A 17703-nucleotide genomic window follows, 5' to 3' on the forward strand; every position below is an offset into this window, starting at 1 on the left:
TCTGTTGGTAGGCAGAGAAGGTACGAGGAACGAAGTTGGTGGTGTGAGTGGTTGCGGTCGAGGGTCACCCCGCCTAAAACTGCGATGGGCGAGTGAGGTGGACTTTCGAGCCAGTCCTAAGTTTCACGAATAATCGAGAGAGAGTATGTATGTGCGTAGACAAGCAGTGGAAGAGAAGAAGTATGAATATTAAAAGAGAACGTGGTGGTATTGCTGATGGGGTGGGTGGAACAAAAAAATTGAGGTCGGGCAAGGACGAGATTCTTCCAGTCCATGGAATTGTTGAATCACAGACGACGCAGTGATACAGGATCCATTCGTCGGAAGCAGGTGTGCAAAGTGCTGGATCCCATGGGTTCCAACATCTCGCGATCAGCCGGACAACAGTAAAGAGAGATATCTTACGGCAAAGCGAAGGACAAACGAGCAAATACAGATTGATGGTGAGAGTTGGAAACTCGAATCTGAGCTTGTTTGGGCCGGAAACACGCATTGGGGGGCAGCATGACGCACGTGGTGGAGACTGGCACGCCAGCCATGGCCAAGTTAACAGCCTATGGGCCCATTGCGCCTGAACCTCGGAGGCACCCGTCGCCCATCCCAAGGCCTAATTGGCCTAAGGTGCCCGAAGTACCCAAAGTACTGGTGCTGCCGCCCGGAACTGGGTGTCCCACTGCCCATTGCAGCCAAGCGCAGCCCTACTCTCGCCCTTCGACTGGCCCGGCATCTGATCCGCAACGCCCAACCCACCCAGCCAAGGTTGTCAAACTTTCTTCCAACCACCCCTCTCTCGGCCCCTCTTTGCTGCGCTCCAGGAACTCTGTTTTGAAAAATCCTCAGACCACACACTCCATTCCGTTACACCAAATGCTGTTGCCTTGTGCCCCCCAATTCTGCCCCTCTACCTGAGCGAAACGGGAAGCATGTGCTCATCCTACCTTGCCAGGTGAAAATGCGCTTGGCGCTATTTGATTTCGTTCTACCATCCCTCTACCACTCGTCCTACCTCTTTCTCCTCCTGCGTCATGCCGTTGTATGTCACAGCGGCCCACTCATCGCGGGTGAAAAAGCCGGCCAAGAGACCCGCCTCTTCGCACTCTTCCTCTGCGTCGTTCGCGAACCTTCCACGCACCAAACCGCCCGGTCGCAAAGCAAGGCCAATTATTGATACTATCGACGATGAGCTGGACGAGGGCGACGAGGGAGAAGAGGATAGGTTGACTCCTAGCGGCAAAGTCTTATCCACTGTCTCCGTCGAGCAAGCCAAGGATGTGTTGACTGCCGTGCAATATGCTCGCACGTCCATGTTTGCAACACTTCCAGAACGGGCGGGAATGAACAGTGTCCGTATTGCTGCAGTACTCAACTTCCAGCGGAACATGCCTGCCATCGTCTCTCTGGCTCATGTACATGCTCTTGTTGCTGCTTCATCCAAGACTGAAAGGGAGATCGCCGCCTTGCAAACCGCCGGTAAGCTTCGCAAAATAAAAGTCATGGGGCGAGGAAACGATATCAGCGGCTTAAGCGAGGTGTTGATCACCATGCGAGATCTCCAAGCCTTGCTGGAGCGGAGCGATGTCGCACCGGACGTCCGTACAGACTTCTGCGATGTGCTTCGTCGTTATCCGCGAGCCGCGTCTATCCCGTCTCAAGAGCTACCTGCATCCCATGTGGCTACACTGACCCGAACTGGCTTCCTTGTATCCTCGTCATTGGCAGGCACTCGAAATCTTTCGTTGGCTGGCTCATCTCTAGTCTCCATGCCTAAAGTTTCTCGTGCCGCGTCAGGGTCTTCCGCCGCTGTTGGCGGAGATGCTGCCTTTGAAAACCTCGGGGGCGTTGGTGCTGCGCGACGATCGAAATCTTCTTTTCATCACACACAAGCCTCACAAGAAGGAGATTTGACTTTGTCCGTGCCAAACATCGGTCCGTATCTGAGACTGTTGCAGACGGGCCGGACGCATCTTCTCCAACTCCTGGGCAGGTCAAAATACAAGGAAGCGCCGCTGTATCTCCTACGTGAGCGGTGGGATGGCGCGGTTGACTCGCAAAGTAGAGTATCGACCGCGAAACAAATCAGGGGAGAATTCTCCGAAGTGATGCCATCCAAGACCAAGAAGTGGAAAGACCTCTACGGCCTCAACTTTGACTGGATCCTCGAGGAGTGTCTCGGTGCCGGGTTGATCGAGTTGTTTGAGACTCGTAGTGTTGGGCTCGGCGTGCGTGCATTGACTTGAAAGTTTGTGCAACAATATCATCCTATTCGGCAAAGATACGACACGATGTCTGCTTGCAAGCCGCACACGAACATTGCCATATTCTCGTCTATCGACTTCGATGCCCAAAGCGGTCGCAAGGACCGACTGTGGATTGAGTCACAAGAACGACGACAAACGCAGTCGACATAGTACATGTCACGTATCAGAGGTTTTCCTAAAGACAGCCATCTTCTTAAATGGCAACGCAGCACCACAGGTCAATGGCAGCCGGTTGGGACCAGCACACGAGACCTCGACCATTTGAACGAGGTCTCCGTCTGAAGAACGACATGGAAGGAAGATGGAAGCACGCCGAGAGTCGAAGGGATACGAGAGCCGATCGGAAGTCGCATACCTCGAGCTGAGTTTTGAAGGGATGTTGGTAAAGGATGCATGTTTACCGTTTGAAGAGCTGTCTGTTGATATAGCTTGGTATTGCGCTTACATTGTGAGGTACATTGGCAAGGATCGAATATTGTTTGACAAGATCTAGCGCGACAGGGTTGTATACACTTGAACCCAGAGCCAGCAGTCTACTGATCTCAAGTTTTACATAGTTATACATTTTTCTTCCATGAAGGGCCTCTATTGACTGTCCACCTCAATGCCAATTTCCTCAGGGCGCTCACACACGCTATTCCGCGAACGGACTCCATCGCGATATTGCTCCCACAAGTATGCGCAAATGAAACTCACTCCGCTCACAGCTTTCCACCGCTCAATTTCTCTGCAATCTTCTTCATCCTCTCTTGATCCTTGAGTGCACGTTCATTGACATCGCTGAACAACATCATGCCACCTCGTCCCTGGTCTGCAGTCCTGTCCCTTCCGCGCTTGATCATCTCTTCCACTGTATCTGGCCTTCCATCCTTCCTCCAGATGCTTCCTGTGGTGGTGAATGCCTTTTCAATAGCCGCACTGAGCTGTTCCCTATCGGTGATGAACGTTCGTGAATTCATGTACAGTGTATGAAGTTTGTCGAGACGATCTTCGTGTTTTGCCGCGAGGCGAGCTTCATATGCGGCTTTCCGGGCGTTATAGTTGGCGAGCTCTTCTTCAATTGACAGCTCGTGAATTTTTTGCGGACGCATTGCGCTGGGGACAGAAACGTTGGTGAGACGGACGTCTTCTCGCTCGGCCTGTGACAGGAGTCGGGCCCGTTCGCGCTGTTTGGCAGCACTGCGAGCAGCAATGGTCGTGTCGATCGACGTTTTCCGGGTGTGTAATTCTTTCAGCGCTGAGCGTAGATGAGTCTTTCTCAGTTCGGCCATGCGCCGTTTGTATTTCCCCGTCTCGGTCAGATGATCGGGAGGGGGGATGTTCTTGGGAAGCGGATCAGGCGTAACATTGTCCAGGTATTGCTGGCCAGGTTTGTCGGGCCGCCGTGACGGGAAAAGCTCGCGAGGTACAGGAAGAATACCCTTTGGTCGAGCTTGAGAGTCTCGAATTGTTTGGAGTGGCTCTGGGACATCGACAAAGGCAGGAGACTCGGGTGGGATATATGCGCGAGGAGAGGATGAGCTGAAAGCTCGATATGGCGCAGGCTTGATCAAACACTGCCGGCAAGCTCGACATATTGAGCTTGAAACTGTGTCCATGTTCTTGTCTGATGAGGACAACGCTTTTCAATGGTGAGATCGTGCAACCGGCGGGTGGCTGCTAAAGAATCCGCAAATTTGGTGTTTGCATGCACGCATTGACTCGAGTTCGAATTCTTTAGGGCCGAGATGCGCGTTTGCAGGGAAACTCTGCCGAGATCACATCGTTTCACTAGCACCTTGGTCACGTGCAAACATTTCATTTGATTCGCCAGATTCGGCATCAATAACTGTGCTTCATTCCTTGTTCCAATGCAGTACTATCATTCTTCCATCCTTGTACATTTTTGCCGGCGCCCGCATTGGACCTCTCGTCACACCCTATGATGTCCAACCTAATAAGGATCAAGTTAAGCTTCGACAAGCTCGCTAAGCATCCCGCTCCCTTCTCACCCTACACCACTTAGTTGATCCATCCCGTGCTCAACCCGGGCGTCTTTATTGGTGTTTCGATATTTCACTGCAGACAGCTGCGTGGCCATGCGAGGCTATCATTGCGCTCGCAGAGAAGCTTTCCTATCGCCGAAAGGTAGCTTAAAGATGAGAAGCCAAGCTCCCCGTAGATCTCTGGACGTCCTTCATCCCAACCAGTGTTTCAGACAGCATCCTCGATTCCCTCAGCCTTATAGTAATCATGATGTTAAGCTGTGTCTGCGGTGTGCTCCTACTGGGCTCTGCTACCCTCACTCATGCTGCGATTAAATCGACCGCTCAGGCCTTGAACACAACCGATACAAATCTAATCCCCAACGGAAATGGACCTGTGCTTTATTACAATGGCTCAGGACCAGTTCCCTCGTACGAGCTTGTCTCGCCTATTCCACCAGCAATCACACCTGTCAATAGCAGTTCCAGCTTAGAAGACATGTTCTTCGTCGAGCTGCTGGCGATTGCTAACACAACGACCTTCTCGAACAACTGTTCGCAGTGTGTCGCGGGTGCTGAGCTGATGCATTTAGCAGCGATCACATTGCCGGTCGACAACTTTGTTAATATCTTGATCCGAATGTCGGTGGCAAATACTCAGGCAGCATGATTAGTGCTAAGCTACTACAGATGCGAGGCAGTCCCAACAGTGCAGGACGCTATTTTTGCCGATACTTGCGCAGCAGAGTATGGCAGCGTCCAAAACACGTCTATCCCCTACTCGTCTGGCGGTGGTGCTACAGGAGCATATTACGCTCAGCTATTTTCGAAGATGAGCATTATAACTGGAGACATGACCTACTATTGCTATTTCAATTGGGGCGTATGCCCACAACCCCTTACGGTTGGCATTGAAGAGAGTCTGTACTTCAGCCCGAAGCCGGTTAATGCAACGAAAGTGCCACCACCATCAGGTAAGAGTCGAGATACTGAACGGACTCGCCGCCTTAACTGCATGCAGGAAAATCCATCAACGTCCTCCATACTTCGGACTGGCATCTAGATCCACGTTACGATATTGGCAGCGAGGCAAATTGTTCTCAGTACCTCTGCTGCCGTCCGTATGCCACAAACGATGATCTTTCGACAACCTCTGCAAACGCCAGTGTCCCAGCCTCACGTTTCGGTACTGGTGATGGTCCTGATGCCACTAGATTCTCGCTGATTTCTTCAAGGCTATCTTTACTGCGATACGCCTCCTGACCTGGCACTGAGCTCGTTTACCAGCATGCATCAGTTCTTCAATTTGAGCAGTGTCTCATTTACAATCTTTACAGGTGACATTCTGTCACACGATAACGATGACCAGGTGAGACTAGTGATAGTGTGTAGAGGGTATAGAGCTGAGATATGCAGATATCTCGCGAATATGCCGAGTACGAAGAAACAGTCACCTACCAAACCTTCAAGGCTCAGCTGGGCAACATTCCTGTTTATGCCACGCTAGGAAATCACGATTCTATCCCAGAAGCATGGAACAGTCAGGCAATCGCACACCCGCACTCTGTGACAGTAATGACTAACATCCAGAACAGCGCAAAATAGTCTCAACCCTGCAGGCTCAACTGCTGCTGCCGCTAATGCTTTCGGGTGGAATTATGAGCTCCTCTCTTCTCTCTGGGGTGATGCTGGTTGGCTCAACAGCACAGAGCAACAGTATGCCTCGACACACTATGGCGCATATGCACACACCACTGCTCAAGGTCTTCGCATCATATCCATCAACACTGATTTCTGGTATGTTGATAACATCTTCAACTATTGGAATGTTACGAATCCCGACACATCCGGCGTCTTGACGTGGCTGGCATCTGAGCTTGCTGCATGCGAAGCCCGAGCCCAGCGGGCATGGATCATTGGGCATGTCCCTTCAGGATATGATGGGGACAACGCCGTCCTTAACCCTTCGGCACTCTTCTATGCCATTGTCGTGCGTTTTTCCCCGACCACAATTGCGGGCATCTTCTTCGGCCATACCCATGAGGACCAAATCCAGATCTTTTATGACTTCCTCCCGAACAGCACATATACCGTGGACGGCAAGACGTATCGGAACACTACGATGGTTGACTACTCTAAGCCACTGACTGTTGGGTACATTGGCCCATCCATTACACCCCTGACCGGGAACAACGCCGGCTATCAACTCTATCAAGTCGATGCATCAACATTCTCCATTATGGGCATCCAAACTTATTTTGCCAATGTCAGTGAAGCGAACAGCTGGACCACACCCGAATGGGCATTTGAATATGATGCCCGGGCCACGTATTCAGTTGCAGCTGCTCATAACAGTTCCTCTGGAAGTTGGCCAACAAGCGCTCCATTGAACGCCACATTCTGGGACGGCGTCACGAAAAGCATGTTGACCAATCAGACGCTGGTGGAGTTGTATAACCTACTCGAAACTAAGAGTAGCGTGGTGACGGAGAGCTGCTCTACCGAAGCATGCGCGAGGCAGAAGGTCTGCTATATTCGGAGCGGGAGTGCAACATTGGGTAGAGCCTGTGGGGCCCACGGTGGGCCTTTCTAGAAGGGTGATCGGCGCATATTCTCTGAGAGGGGATGAATCGAAAGTGATATTGCCGTGATGCTTAGCCTACGGAAACGCCAATGGTCCAGCGTCTGCAAATCAGTGTTGGCATAGTCGTGATACCCGGTCTCTTCCCCGACCGGGCAGTTTATTCCCATGTCGTGCCCTGCACCTGCCTTATAAGTATTACCAGAGACAACGCAACATCCAGGTACTCGACGTTTCCATCAGAGATCTTCCGAAGATGTCCCGAATCCATGTCCGATGAGCCCGAGCAGTTCTTGATTGTCAACTGTTGATGCCCTGACGCTTCTGAGCGCGGATCTTTCTACAGACTGCGACATCCCCGCATAGGCTCGGCAGATGTTATATAACTGTCTACGCCTGTAAATATAATTGTGAACTTTGCAGGCTGTTCATACCTCGCAAAGACTGCCTGTGATTTCTCGGATAACCCGGGGCTAATTCTTGACTTGCATTCATCTCTTCAACAGGTCCTAACTGAAGCAGCACCACAATGACCAGCACCGCACAAATCCTGTCTCACTCTGAAAACGTCAAGGTCTTCGGCCGGGCGGCGTACCTCCATCATGTCGACCCCGAGATCCGGCTGTACTACGTCGAGTCATTCCCTTCGGACCGGCAGAAGAAGACCAAGGGCACGATTCTCCTAGTACACGGGTTTCCCCAGACATCGTACCAATTCCGGCACGTCATGGCGCCTCTCGCCGAAGCGGGATATCATGTCATCGCGCCTGATCTCCTCGGCCACGGCTTCAGCAGCAAACCGATCGGAAACATCAACCAACAAGACCCGTTCACCGCGCGGTCTCTAGCGAAAGACCTCTATCAGCTCGTCACGGAACACATCGGTGTGAAAGATAAGATCCACCTCGTCGGCTATGACATCGGCGGCATCATCACGCACCCGTACGTATGCCAGTTCCCCGACAGCGTGGCCAGCGTGACCTGGGGCGAGAACCTGCTCCCAGGCTCCAAGTTCTACGACATGTACAAGCACACGCGCAAGATGTGGCACTTTGATTTCCACAGCCACAACACGGAGCTGGCCGTCGCGCTGGTCTCGGGCAAGGAGCGGCTGTACGTCAAGTACTTCTTCGACCGGCAGATGCAGAACCAGACCGTCTTCCCGCCCGAGGTCGTCGACTTTTACGCGCAGCAGTACGCGGCGCCGGACTCGCTGCGCTGCGCCTTCCTGGTCTACCGCGCCTTCGAGGCCGACGCGGCGGACAACCTCAAGTGGCGGCAGGAGGCCGGCAAGGTCAAGGTCAAGAACATGATGTTGTCCGGCGAGAGGAGCTTTCACGCCGACGAGGCCGTCGAGATGGCGCGCGAGTTCTACGAGGATGTCCAGATCGGTACCGTGCCCGAGGCGGGGCATTATCTCGCAGAGGAGAATCCAGAGGGGTTTGTGGATGAGCTCTTGAAGTTTATCGAGTCATGACAGTGTTGGAGTCGGTTCAGAAGAGAAGGGGAAAGGGATGGCTACATTGGTCCTTGGGATATCAATTTGTTCGCTATCTGGCGTAAAATCCACTCTACCAGGAATTTTCTATTGTAACCCACGTTATCACTTCGAGCCTCGATTGTCCCGAGACTAGAGTGAGAATAGAATAGATTCGTTGTGATGCTTCGCACTTATTCCTAGCTCTTCCCAAGTAGCGGTGATATCCTATATACCTGTCTCGACAGTGTGGTTGAAAGTACAACGACCCTCCAAGCGCGTAGATTTATCTGACGATCATGAGACACTGGAGAGCGTGCAGTCAGTGGGAAAATAAACCGACCGATTCGTGCTCTGATAAATGGTGCTGGATCTAGATGGGTTCCTTGGATTCTCTATTCCAGACCTACTGGGATTGATTTCTTGGTCGGATACAATCCTTCCTAGGCTAGATAGGACATACACATCGATGAGCGTCTGAGCGCCTGAAGGTAACTGGGCGATTCATCAGCTTGGAGACCCGCAAAACTTGCCAACGAGGCGACAGGTCTAAGACACTTTGTTCATCCGAGGAGTCTCTTCAGACCGCCCCTTGGCCTCTTCTCAAACGTCGCTTTCATTCGGTGACATCGATAAAGATGGACTTCTGGTGCATGTACTCGTCGATGCCCTGGCGGCCACCTTCCTTCCCGTACCCACTCTCCTTGACGCCACCGAAAGGATTCTCCGCCGCGCTGAGCAATCCCAGATTGATGCCCACCATGCCCACCTGGAGGGCCTCCGCCACACGCCAGCTCCGCGCAATGCTCGAGGTGCAGATAAAACTGCCCAGCCCGACGTCGCAGTCGTTGGCGAGGGCTATTCCCTCCTCTTCCGTCTCGAACTTGAACACGCCGAGGACGGGCGCAAACGTCTCCTCCTTCCAGGTGATGGAGCTGTGAGACATATTTGTGATGACGGTCGGTTGGATGAAGTAGCCGTTCTTGGACTCGAGCGGTCCGCCGCCGAGAGCGACTTGGCCGCCGAGCTCGACTGCGCCTGGATGAGGTGGTTGTGTCAGCACAGGAATGGTATCAGTTCCTTCTAACGAAAAGACTTACTTTTGATGTGCCTCATCGCCTTCTCTACCGCGCGCTCGTGCGTCAACGCACCGATGTCGACACCGTCCTCCATGCCATGGCCCACCTTGAGGGCTTTGACCTTTTCAATCAAAGTCGACACAAAGGCCTCGTAGATCCCCGCTTGGACTAGGATCCTGTTCGCCGTGACGCAGGTCTGGCCCGCGTTGCGGAACTTGGCCAGGAGACAAGCCTTGACGGCCTTGCCGACGTCGGCATCGTCAAACACCAGAAAGGGGCTGTTGCCGCCCAATTCGAGAGAGAGCTTCGTCAGGTTCTCGCTGCACTGTCGAGCCAGCAGCTTCCCGATCCGGGTGCTTCCCGTGAAGCTCAGCTTCCGCACCAGCTTGTTGGTACAGAGCGCTTCGCCCACCTCGGCAACGCGATGTAGGGTGGTAATCACGTTGATGCTCCCGGCTGGAAAGCCAGCCTCTCTGGCTAGGATTGCCAATGCAAGTGACGAAAGCGGTGTTTCGCCCGCAGGCTTCCATACCGTGGTGCACCCCGCGGCCAGAGCCGCCCCGACCTTCCGGGTGATCATTGCAATGGGCAGATTCCACGGGACGAGACACGTCGCCACGCCGATGGGCTGCTTGATGGTGATGATTCTCTGCGCCAGGTTCGCCGAAGGGATAGTCTCACCGTGCGTCCGCTCAGCCTCGCCGGCGTACCACTCGAGGAAAGAGGCACCGTAGACGACTTCGGCACTCGCCTCGGCCAAGGTCTTGCCATTCTCCGCCGTGGTCAGGAGCGCCAAGTCGTCGGCGTTTTCGAGGATGAGATCGTTCCATCGCCGGAGCCAGCGGGCTCGTTGACGCGCCGTCGTCTGCCTGTACGTGGAAAACGCCCGGTCCGCCGACTCGACGGCCCTGTTCACGTCCGCGGCGCCCATTTCGGGCAGCGTGGCCAGTTTCTCCAGCGTCGCCGGGTCGACCACGTCAAAGGTCTTGCCCGATAAGGCGTCGACCCAGACATCGTCAATAAAGGCCTTGTCTCGCAGGAGGTCTTTTCGTTTGATCCCTGCAAGAGTTTTCGACGCCATGGTCAATTCGGCTCTGTTTTAGCGAGTCTCTCTGCTTTCCTTTGAGATCCAGCCCCTAAAACCTCGAGTATCGAGTATCGAGTATCGAGTGTTGAGTAGAGTACGGTGGATCTGTAACCATGAATCACTTCGACCGCGATAATATCTCGCATCTCCTGAGGCGCCCGGACAGCTTTTATCGAGACCGATCCCATTTTGCATGTCAGCGTCAATCCCCCAAGGATGTAAAAATCTGTCGACATGTCTTGTCGGAGTCGTCTACCCGGAATTGTCGCCAGGGCTTACGAGTATAGCTATAGAGTCACATACGCGACGCTCTCCGCCGGCGACGCCCTGTCTCGCAGTCGCAACGATGTTGTTGGCGGGAGCGGGTATAGCGCCATTTACGGTAAATTCCCCGCGAAATTGTTAGGCTTGCCGGTCGGATTAGTGCCTTGGAAGATGAGCACCGTTTAGTTGCTATGTTAGTCTTGGGGAAATACAGAGAGAGTCACTAGTACTCTCATCATCCAGTCAGTTGTTGACAGCAAAAGATATGATTGGTATCACTCCATCGCATAGCTGGTCAAGATCCATGTGTACCTGAGGGTAGGGGGCTTTTAAACTCGGTTTAACCATGTGAGGTTAGCGTCCAGTGAGAGTGAAGGGAGGCTTGGCAAGGCTATGATCCCCGTGAGGACTACGAGGCTGAGGACTTCCAGGGGTTGGGTGACCTTGACAGGTTTACCTAGGCATTCAAACCAGAGCAACGGTGTACTCGGGGCTTGGTGGTAAGTCTCTATGCCAAAAAGTCTCAAATACAGAAACAGTGCGATCCGTGAAAAAGCGTAGACGCTTGAGCATCACTTTTACTATGTAGATCTCTGTATTGGAATTGAGGAGAATTGATCTGCTCAAAGACCATTATGTACATAAGCGAATGGATATGGCCAGGCCCAGCATGCAGATGGATCCACCCATGACTCATTGAGCCATCGCTACTTCATCTCCACCTATAATCGACACGACACAAAGACCCTTGATGAACCGCCAACGGTACAGATCAAGATCTCGTAGATGCCAATCAATATGCCCTACAAGTCGACCGGTCCTCAGTAGCACCACAGGTCTAGTCCCATCCCACACGCGAATCACGACTTTGTCGTCTCGGTAATCGACATTTCCACGTGCTCGGCGCCCACCCTGCCCGCAACATACCCCAGTGCCGCGTCCTTGACCTCCTCCGGATCGTCGGCGCGAATGCTCGCCGACTCGATCTCGCGTGCCTTTTTGGTTTCGATGCGCGTCTTCCACGCTTTCGTTTTTGTTGCGAAGATATTTTCGACCTCCTCCAACGTCTTGCCGGCCGTCTCGGGGTAGACGAAGAAGAAGTGGATGCCCATGGCGATCAGGAAGACGCCGAAGATGAGGTAGACTTTCCACTTGATGTTGACGAAGGCGGGAGGGACGAACCAGCTCAGCGCAAAGTTGAAGATCCAGTTGGATGCGACGCAGACGGCCACGCCTTTTCCACGGAGGCGGAGCGGGAAGACCTCCGGTGGGTAGATCCATGAGATGGGGCCGACCTGTGCGTGCGCAGGATGGTCAGTACATTGGCTATTTTAAGGGACTTGAGCGGTGACGGAAAAAACTTACCGAGACCGCAAAGCTAGCGACGAACAGAAACGTGCTGGCGATCAAAGCCTTGGAAGCTGCACCGTGGATTTGCCAGGATTGCTGGGGGATATGGTCCACACCTCCCGGCGGAGCTGGGGAACCAAATCCGGCCATCAACGCGGCGTTCAGAAACATCCAGACCGCCATAGAAGCCGACCCCAGGATGAGCGGCCAGCGACGGCCCCAGACGTCGATCCACATCAGCGCCGGTAGCGTCATGCACATGTTGATCACGTATGTGATCGAGGACGAGTACAGGTTGACGTTGCCGGACAGCCCTGCCATGCCAAAGACATATGTGATATCTTTTGAGGAAGGACATTAGCAACAGAGTGGTAGTGGTCAATGTGAGCACAGAGGTACTTACAGTACATCATTACGTTCACTCCCGACAGCTGGGACCAAATCTGCATGAATACACCGATGTGAGTACGATAAAGCATCTTCGGCTTGAATAACTCCAAGTAAGAGCTGGGGGGCTGGTTGCGCTCCGACTCGCAGAATTCGCGGATGTCGTGGAGTTCTCTCTGCACAAATGGCGAGCTGCGGTCACCGTTTCCGTGGACCAGGGCGAGCACCTCGTGCGTCTCCTCCCAGCGGTCTTTGTGTGCCAGGTATCTCGGCGACTCGGGCGTGAACATGAGGCCTATACCCAACAAGACCGCAGGAAGAGCCTGAGCGCCCCAAGGAAGACGGAAGGAGGCCGAGCCCGTGAGGAACGAGCTGCCGTAGGAGACGAAGTACATGATGGTGATGCCGCAGGTGATTGCGAACTGCTGACAGATGACGATACGGCCACGTCTGCTCGGGGGCGCCAGCTCGGACACGTAGACGGGAACTTGAGACGAACAGATGCCGACGGCGAATCCGCATATGAAGCGCCCGACAACCAACATGGCGATGTTCTGATCGATGAACCACGTTTTAGTATCTCTCACAGGAGAGGAAACCGGCTGCGTACCTGAACTGCGCAAGTCACGACACATCCCAGAATCCAAATGACAGAGCCAATCTGGATGGCGGATTTTCGTCCCCAGTGGTCGGAGAGGTAGCCCGACACAATACACGCGATGAAGGAGCCCCCAGGCATTGAAGCATTAATGCCCCCTTGGACAACTGCAGTTGGTCCAGAACAGTCAGGGTTGTCGTTGAACGGAGGTCCACTGGGGCCCTGATTGAAGTAGCATCTGTATTGATTTGTCCCCAAGCTGTAAATCGAGATATTAGTACGGCCAGGCGAGTGCTGGGATACACGTCTTGTTCACTCACATTGCACTCATACTCGCAATATCGGCGCCGAAAAGGCCACCGCCGATGACAGCGATGGCCGTGATAAGGTAGATATTTCCGATTTTGGGAGGCATGACGGACGGGTAAGTTGGAGGACTATTGCTTGGTTCTGACACGAAAAACTAAGCGTAGGAGTACGAATCTCACCACGATTCAGGACATCTCTTCTTTTATACCTGCGGGCCGACAAGATGATCCGACTATCAGCCACTTTGTCCTAGGCCGTCTGATTCTGGGGTTACCCCAGAGTGCCCAGATTCTTCCCGGAAACCAGTTGAGGCTGAGACCCGCATTTCCCCGGTAACTACAAAGGTGCCAACTCCGGGATGAGTGTGTTTCCGCGCCTGAATACCGAGGATATTCTCCCAAGTGCCCATGACGCCGAGTTATGTTAGGGAGCATGCATGGATGTGGGCCTTCCTCAGGACGACTACACTCGTCGAAAGAGGGCCGGATTGCGAGAATGGCGACAATGCACGTTCTCAATGTCACGGCAAGGCTGTGACGCCAATTCATACACTTTGAATGTGATGGTAACACGACAAATACTCCAACTCCCGCATGCCGACACCGAATTTGCTTCGAGGCAGACACGACCCTGATCAGCGTTGCAACTGTCTTTCGGTTGACATGGATATCCTGCCATGCCACTGCGACAAGTCGCCGAAGAGTCCTCGTATTCTCCAAGTATCCGACGGATGGCATGTATCCGACCCATGAGTGTGATGTTTCATGTCGGGGACAGGCCTATCCCGCGTGTCATCAGGGATTGCGTGCGTACTGATATTACAGAACAACAGAAAAAAGCATCACTGAGGATTCTAGCCTGGCCGGCGACGAATGTCTCGATCGTTCTCTCCGCTGTCCGGGACCAGAGGAGTTTGACATGCTAAGATGTTCTGGACCTTTGCCAAATGCAGATATCCAGGCGGCATCTCACCGTCTAGCCAGCGGCGGGCCGAAAATGTCCTTGGAAAGCCCTTTTCCAGACCCTGGGCGAAGGGTTGTATGGGCTGTGCCCGGACAGCCGCTCCCACCACCACCACCACCACCAGCAGTTTCCTCTCAGGCCGTGCTGGGAGCCATGTAGTGGAGTCGTCGACGGTTCGCCTGCGTGACGACTATGGCCCGGGGGGCTCCCCTGCTCGCTGAAAGTCAAGTTATCCGAGAGAATCATCTGTTCCAAGGGCCGTCTTCCGAGAGGACATTGTTGAGGCACCGCCATACGTTACAGATGGCAATACGAAGACAAGTGCTAGTCTTCCAACTGTACTCTTAGCATCAGTCTCATACAAAATAACGGGGAGGGAGCATACCGTGATAGTTTCCAGACATCTCATCTAATGAAACATGTCATCCATCCGTTCAGAAACTCTCCGGTTCCCAACAAACACGAGACGTTGCTAACAGGGCCCAGAGGCAAGTCACACATTTGGTTAGTCAACGGCATATCAAAGACTTGTCGACAACACATTTCCGTACGGAGACGGCGAGATTCTTCGTTCTATGCTCTCTAGGCGACAGCAGCTGGATATGTCGATCCTAGAAGATCTGTCCTCGTATCTGCGCCAACTTCCATCCACGGATACTTCCCCGCTCCCAAACATTCAGGATATTCGGATGTTGGGGTTTTCTCATACTCACATTTCGGGTACTTCGTTTCCTTTCCTTGTTCCTTGCGGAGACCTGCCTGTCCTATCCGTCCCGCCTTCTGATTCTGGGGAGGACTGGGGGTGGTGTCCCACCAGGTATATTATTTCCCGGGGGACCCCATGGGGTTCGCACGGTGTTCTAAAAGTACCTCGTATAGGCTCATTGTTGTACCTACGAGCATTAATTGGTCCCAATTCTGCTTGTGGTCCGTGAAAGCCTACCTTGGCCTTGAAGTCCACGCATATACCCAACTCATTGTGACTTGCTTGACTCTATACTCGCCATCATGCCGCGCTTCGTCATCGGCAACATCTATGTGATTGCGTCCATCGCCGTGGTCGGAGGCGGCCTCTTTGGCTTCGACATCGCCTCCATGTCAGGCATCCTCGGCACCGCGGGCTACAAGTGCTACTTCAACCAGGGTCCCGAGGGGCCCCCGTTCAACGACAACGAGAACTGCTCGGGACCCAAGTCGCTCGTTCAAGGTGGAATCACCGCGTCGATGGCGGCGGGGTCCTGGGCTGGGGCACTCATCTCGGGGTACATGTCCGACTGGCTCGGGAGGAAGATGTCTATTATCCTTGGATGTCTGTTCTGGTAAAGAATGATAATGTCGAAGAAAGATTGAGGTTTGAAATGCTGACTGAATGCAGGATCGCCGGGTCTACCGTCAGTGCTGCGTCGCAGAATATCGGCATGCTCATCGGGGGAAGAATTCTCAACGGCGTCTCCGTGGGCATAGAATCCGCGCAGGTCCCGGTCTACGTCTCGGAGCTGGCACCACCCTCGAAGAGAGGCCGTTTGGTCGGACTCCAGCAGATGGCCATCTCCTGCGGAATCATGACCATGTATTAGTGAGTCGAGTCCTCTGACCCAATGACTTTAGTGCATCCCCGCTGATAGGCGACAGTATCTCTTATGGCGGAGCACATATCGGTGGCCAGACTTCCAGCACCTACAACCCGCTCTCGTTCCGTGTACCGTGGGCAATCCAGATGGTTCCCGCGATCTACCTCATGATTGGCATGACCTTCCTGCCCGAGTCGCCTCGCTGGCTTGCTAAAAAGGATCGCTGGGAGGAATGTAAAGCGGTGTTGACGCTGGTGCACGGCAAAGGGAACCCAGACCATCAACTGGTGGTTTTGGAACTGGCGGAGATCAACGTGGCATGCGAGCTTGAACGGCAGTTTGGCGATGTCACGTATTGGGAGCTGTTCAAGCCCAAGATGATCAATCGCACGATTATTGGCGCCTTCGATCAAATCTGGTGTCAGCTCAGTGGGATGAACCTGATGAGTACGTGGCCGGTTTCTCCTTGTATCTGATACGCGAATATTGATTGTCTGGCAGTGTATTATGTGACCTTTGTGTTCGGTATGGCTGGGTACAAGGGCAACTCCAATCTCCTGGCCTCGTCGATCCAGTATGTCATCAACGTGGTCATGACAATCCCTGCCTTGATCTGGGTCGATAGGTGGGGTCGCCGACCGACGCTCATGGTTGGAAGTATCGGATGCGCCATCTGGATGTTCGCCAGTGGAGGCGTTCTGGGGACATACGGTACCTTTGTGCCCGGCGGCGTCAACGGCGTGGCAGAACAATCGATGCTGATCAGTGGCGCACCCGCAAAAGCGCTGATTGCATTCACATATCTCTTCGTTGGTACGTTTGCAACAACCTGGTCTCCGGTATCTTGGATCTACCCGCCAGAGCTGTTTCCACTACGAGTTCGGGGAAAGGCTGTGGCCCTGAGTACCTCCGCCAACTGGGCCTTCAACACTGCCCTGGGCTTATTCGTCCCAGTTGCCTTTGTCAACATTCAATGGAGGACGTACCTCATCTTCGGGACATTCCTAATCGCCTCGTTCATACACGTCTTCTTCTTTTTCCCAGAGACCTCCGGGAAGACTTTGGAAGAAGTGGAAGGCATATTCGAGGATCCTCATGGCATCAAGTACTTGGGGACACCGGCGTGGAAAACTCACAAGGAGACCAAAAGAGCTTCAGCACTGGAACGTAACAGTATCGATGCTAGTGAGTTGGAGGCATGGAAGGCTGAAAGCAAACCAGTGGAGGCGGCAACGGTCGTGCACCAAGAAGTTGCTTGAGTGAAGGTCATGTCTCAACCTCAGGTGGTCTAAATTGACTGGTCAAGCGGTTTTCGGCACGGAGGTCAAGTGGAGCTGGTTCCAGGGGGATATGTATCCATCTATCTAACAAGTTGTAGTGGAGAGCGCCCGTGATGGAGAAAAGGGTAACTATCTAGATGATCTGAGCAAAGGCAGATCCGACACGCTTCAGAGTGCTCGTTGGGAATCCGGGGTCATGGTTCTGTTGAAAGTTGAACGATCCGTAGCTTTGGACGGAAACTTCGATCACTATGACCGTGGCTCTGTAGTAAGAGATCAGTCAAACAGAACTGGGGAATAACTTACCCCATAGAGGGAATAGCAAATAGACTGCGAAGGCCTAGATTAGCCACCTATTTGCCGCTCGATCTGAGTATATGCGCTCTCCATGATTTTCGCTTAAAAGAACGCAAGGACGGTCCGGAGTTGAAGTGTGGCCAAGTCCGTGTCCATGTCACACTGCATATAACCGAGAGTCGGTCACCATTGAATGCCCGGAAAGAACAACATTTCCAAGGGTTCAATATGATCCCTG

The 17703-nt window shown here is 53.3% G+C and overlaps 7 protein-coding genes across 7 annotated transcripts; 4 read left to right on the forward strand and 3 right to left on the reverse strand.

Moving 5' to 3' along the window:
- Positions 1-1025: 1025 nt before the first annotated feature.
- AYO20_09581 (hypothetical protein) lies at positions 1026-2237 on the forward strand (the record flags this gene model as incomplete). The annotated part of the gene is made up of 1 exon (XM_022647850.1): positions 1026-2237. The coding sequence occupies one exon, from the start codon at positions 1026-1028 to the stop codon at positions 2235-2237; it is 1212 nt and encodes a 403-aa protein (XP_022496196.1).
- Positions 2238-2959: 722 nt separating this feature from the next.
- AYO20_09582 (hypothetical protein) lies at positions 2960-3856 on the reverse strand (the record flags this gene model as incomplete). The annotated part of the gene is made up of 1 exon (XM_022647851.1): positions 2960-3856. One exon carries the CDS (start codon positions 3854-3856, stop codon positions 2960-2962), a length of 897 nt encoding a protein of 298 aa, XP_022496197.1.
- Positions 3857-4493: 637 nt separating this feature from the next.
- On the forward strand, positions 4494-6815 carry AYO20_09583 (hypothetical protein; the record flags this gene model as incomplete). The annotated part of the gene is made up of 6 exons (XM_022647852.1): positions 4494-4864; positions 4913-5196; positions 5244-5408; positions 5458-5591; positions 5639-5762; positions 5818-6815. 6 exons carry the CDS (start codon positions 4494-4496, stop codon positions 6813-6815), a joined length of 2076 nt encoding a protein of 691 aa, XP_022496198.1.
- Positions 6816-7332: 517 nt separating this feature from the next.
- On the forward strand, positions 7333-8280 carry AYO20_09584 (hypothetical protein; the record flags this gene model as incomplete). The annotated part of the gene is made up of 1 exon (XM_022647853.1): positions 7333-8280. The coding sequence occupies one exon, from the start codon at positions 7333-7335 to the stop codon at positions 8278-8280; it is 948 nt and encodes a 315-aa protein (XP_022496199.1).
- Positions 8281-8896: 616 nt separating this feature from the next.
- Positions 8897-10440, reverse strand: AYO20_09585 (hypothetical protein; the record flags this gene model as incomplete). The annotated part of the gene is made up of 2 exons (XM_022647854.1): positions 8897-9318; positions 9381-10440. 2 exons carry the CDS (start codon positions 10438-10440, stop codon positions 8897-8899), a joined length of 1482 nt encoding a protein of 493 aa, XP_022496200.1.
- A 1130-nt stretch (positions 10441-11570) lies between these two features.
- Positions 11571-13460, reverse strand: AYO20_09586 (hypothetical protein; the record flags this gene model as incomplete). The annotated part of the gene is made up of 5 exons (XM_022647855.1): positions 11571-12005; positions 12076-12401; positions 12464-13001; positions 13058-13304; positions 13366-13460. The coding sequence occupies 5 exons, from the start codon at positions 13458-13460 to the stop codon at positions 11571-11573; spliced, it is 1641 nt and encodes a 546-aa protein (XP_022496201.1).
- A 1865-nt stretch (positions 13461-15325) lies between these two features.
- On the forward strand, positions 15326-17147 carry AYO20_09587 (hypothetical protein; the record flags this gene model as incomplete). The annotated part of the gene is made up of 4 exons (XM_022647856.1): positions 15326-15636; positions 15693-15893; positions 15950-16335; positions 16390-17147. The coding sequence occupies 4 exons, from the start codon at positions 15326-15328 to the stop codon at positions 17145-17147; spliced, it is 1656 nt and encodes a 551-aa protein (XP_022496202.1).
- Between the last annotated feature and the right edge of the window lie 556 nt (positions 17148-17703).

This window comes from Fonsecaea nubica (genome assembly GCF_001646965.1).
Source record: "Fonsecaea nubica strain CBS 269.64 chromosome Unknown Scaff90, whole genome shotgun sequence".
NCBI classification, from domain to species: Eukaryota; Fungi; Ascomycota; class Eurotiomycetes; order Chaetothyriales; family Herpotrichiellaceae; genus Fonsecaea; species Fonsecaea nubica.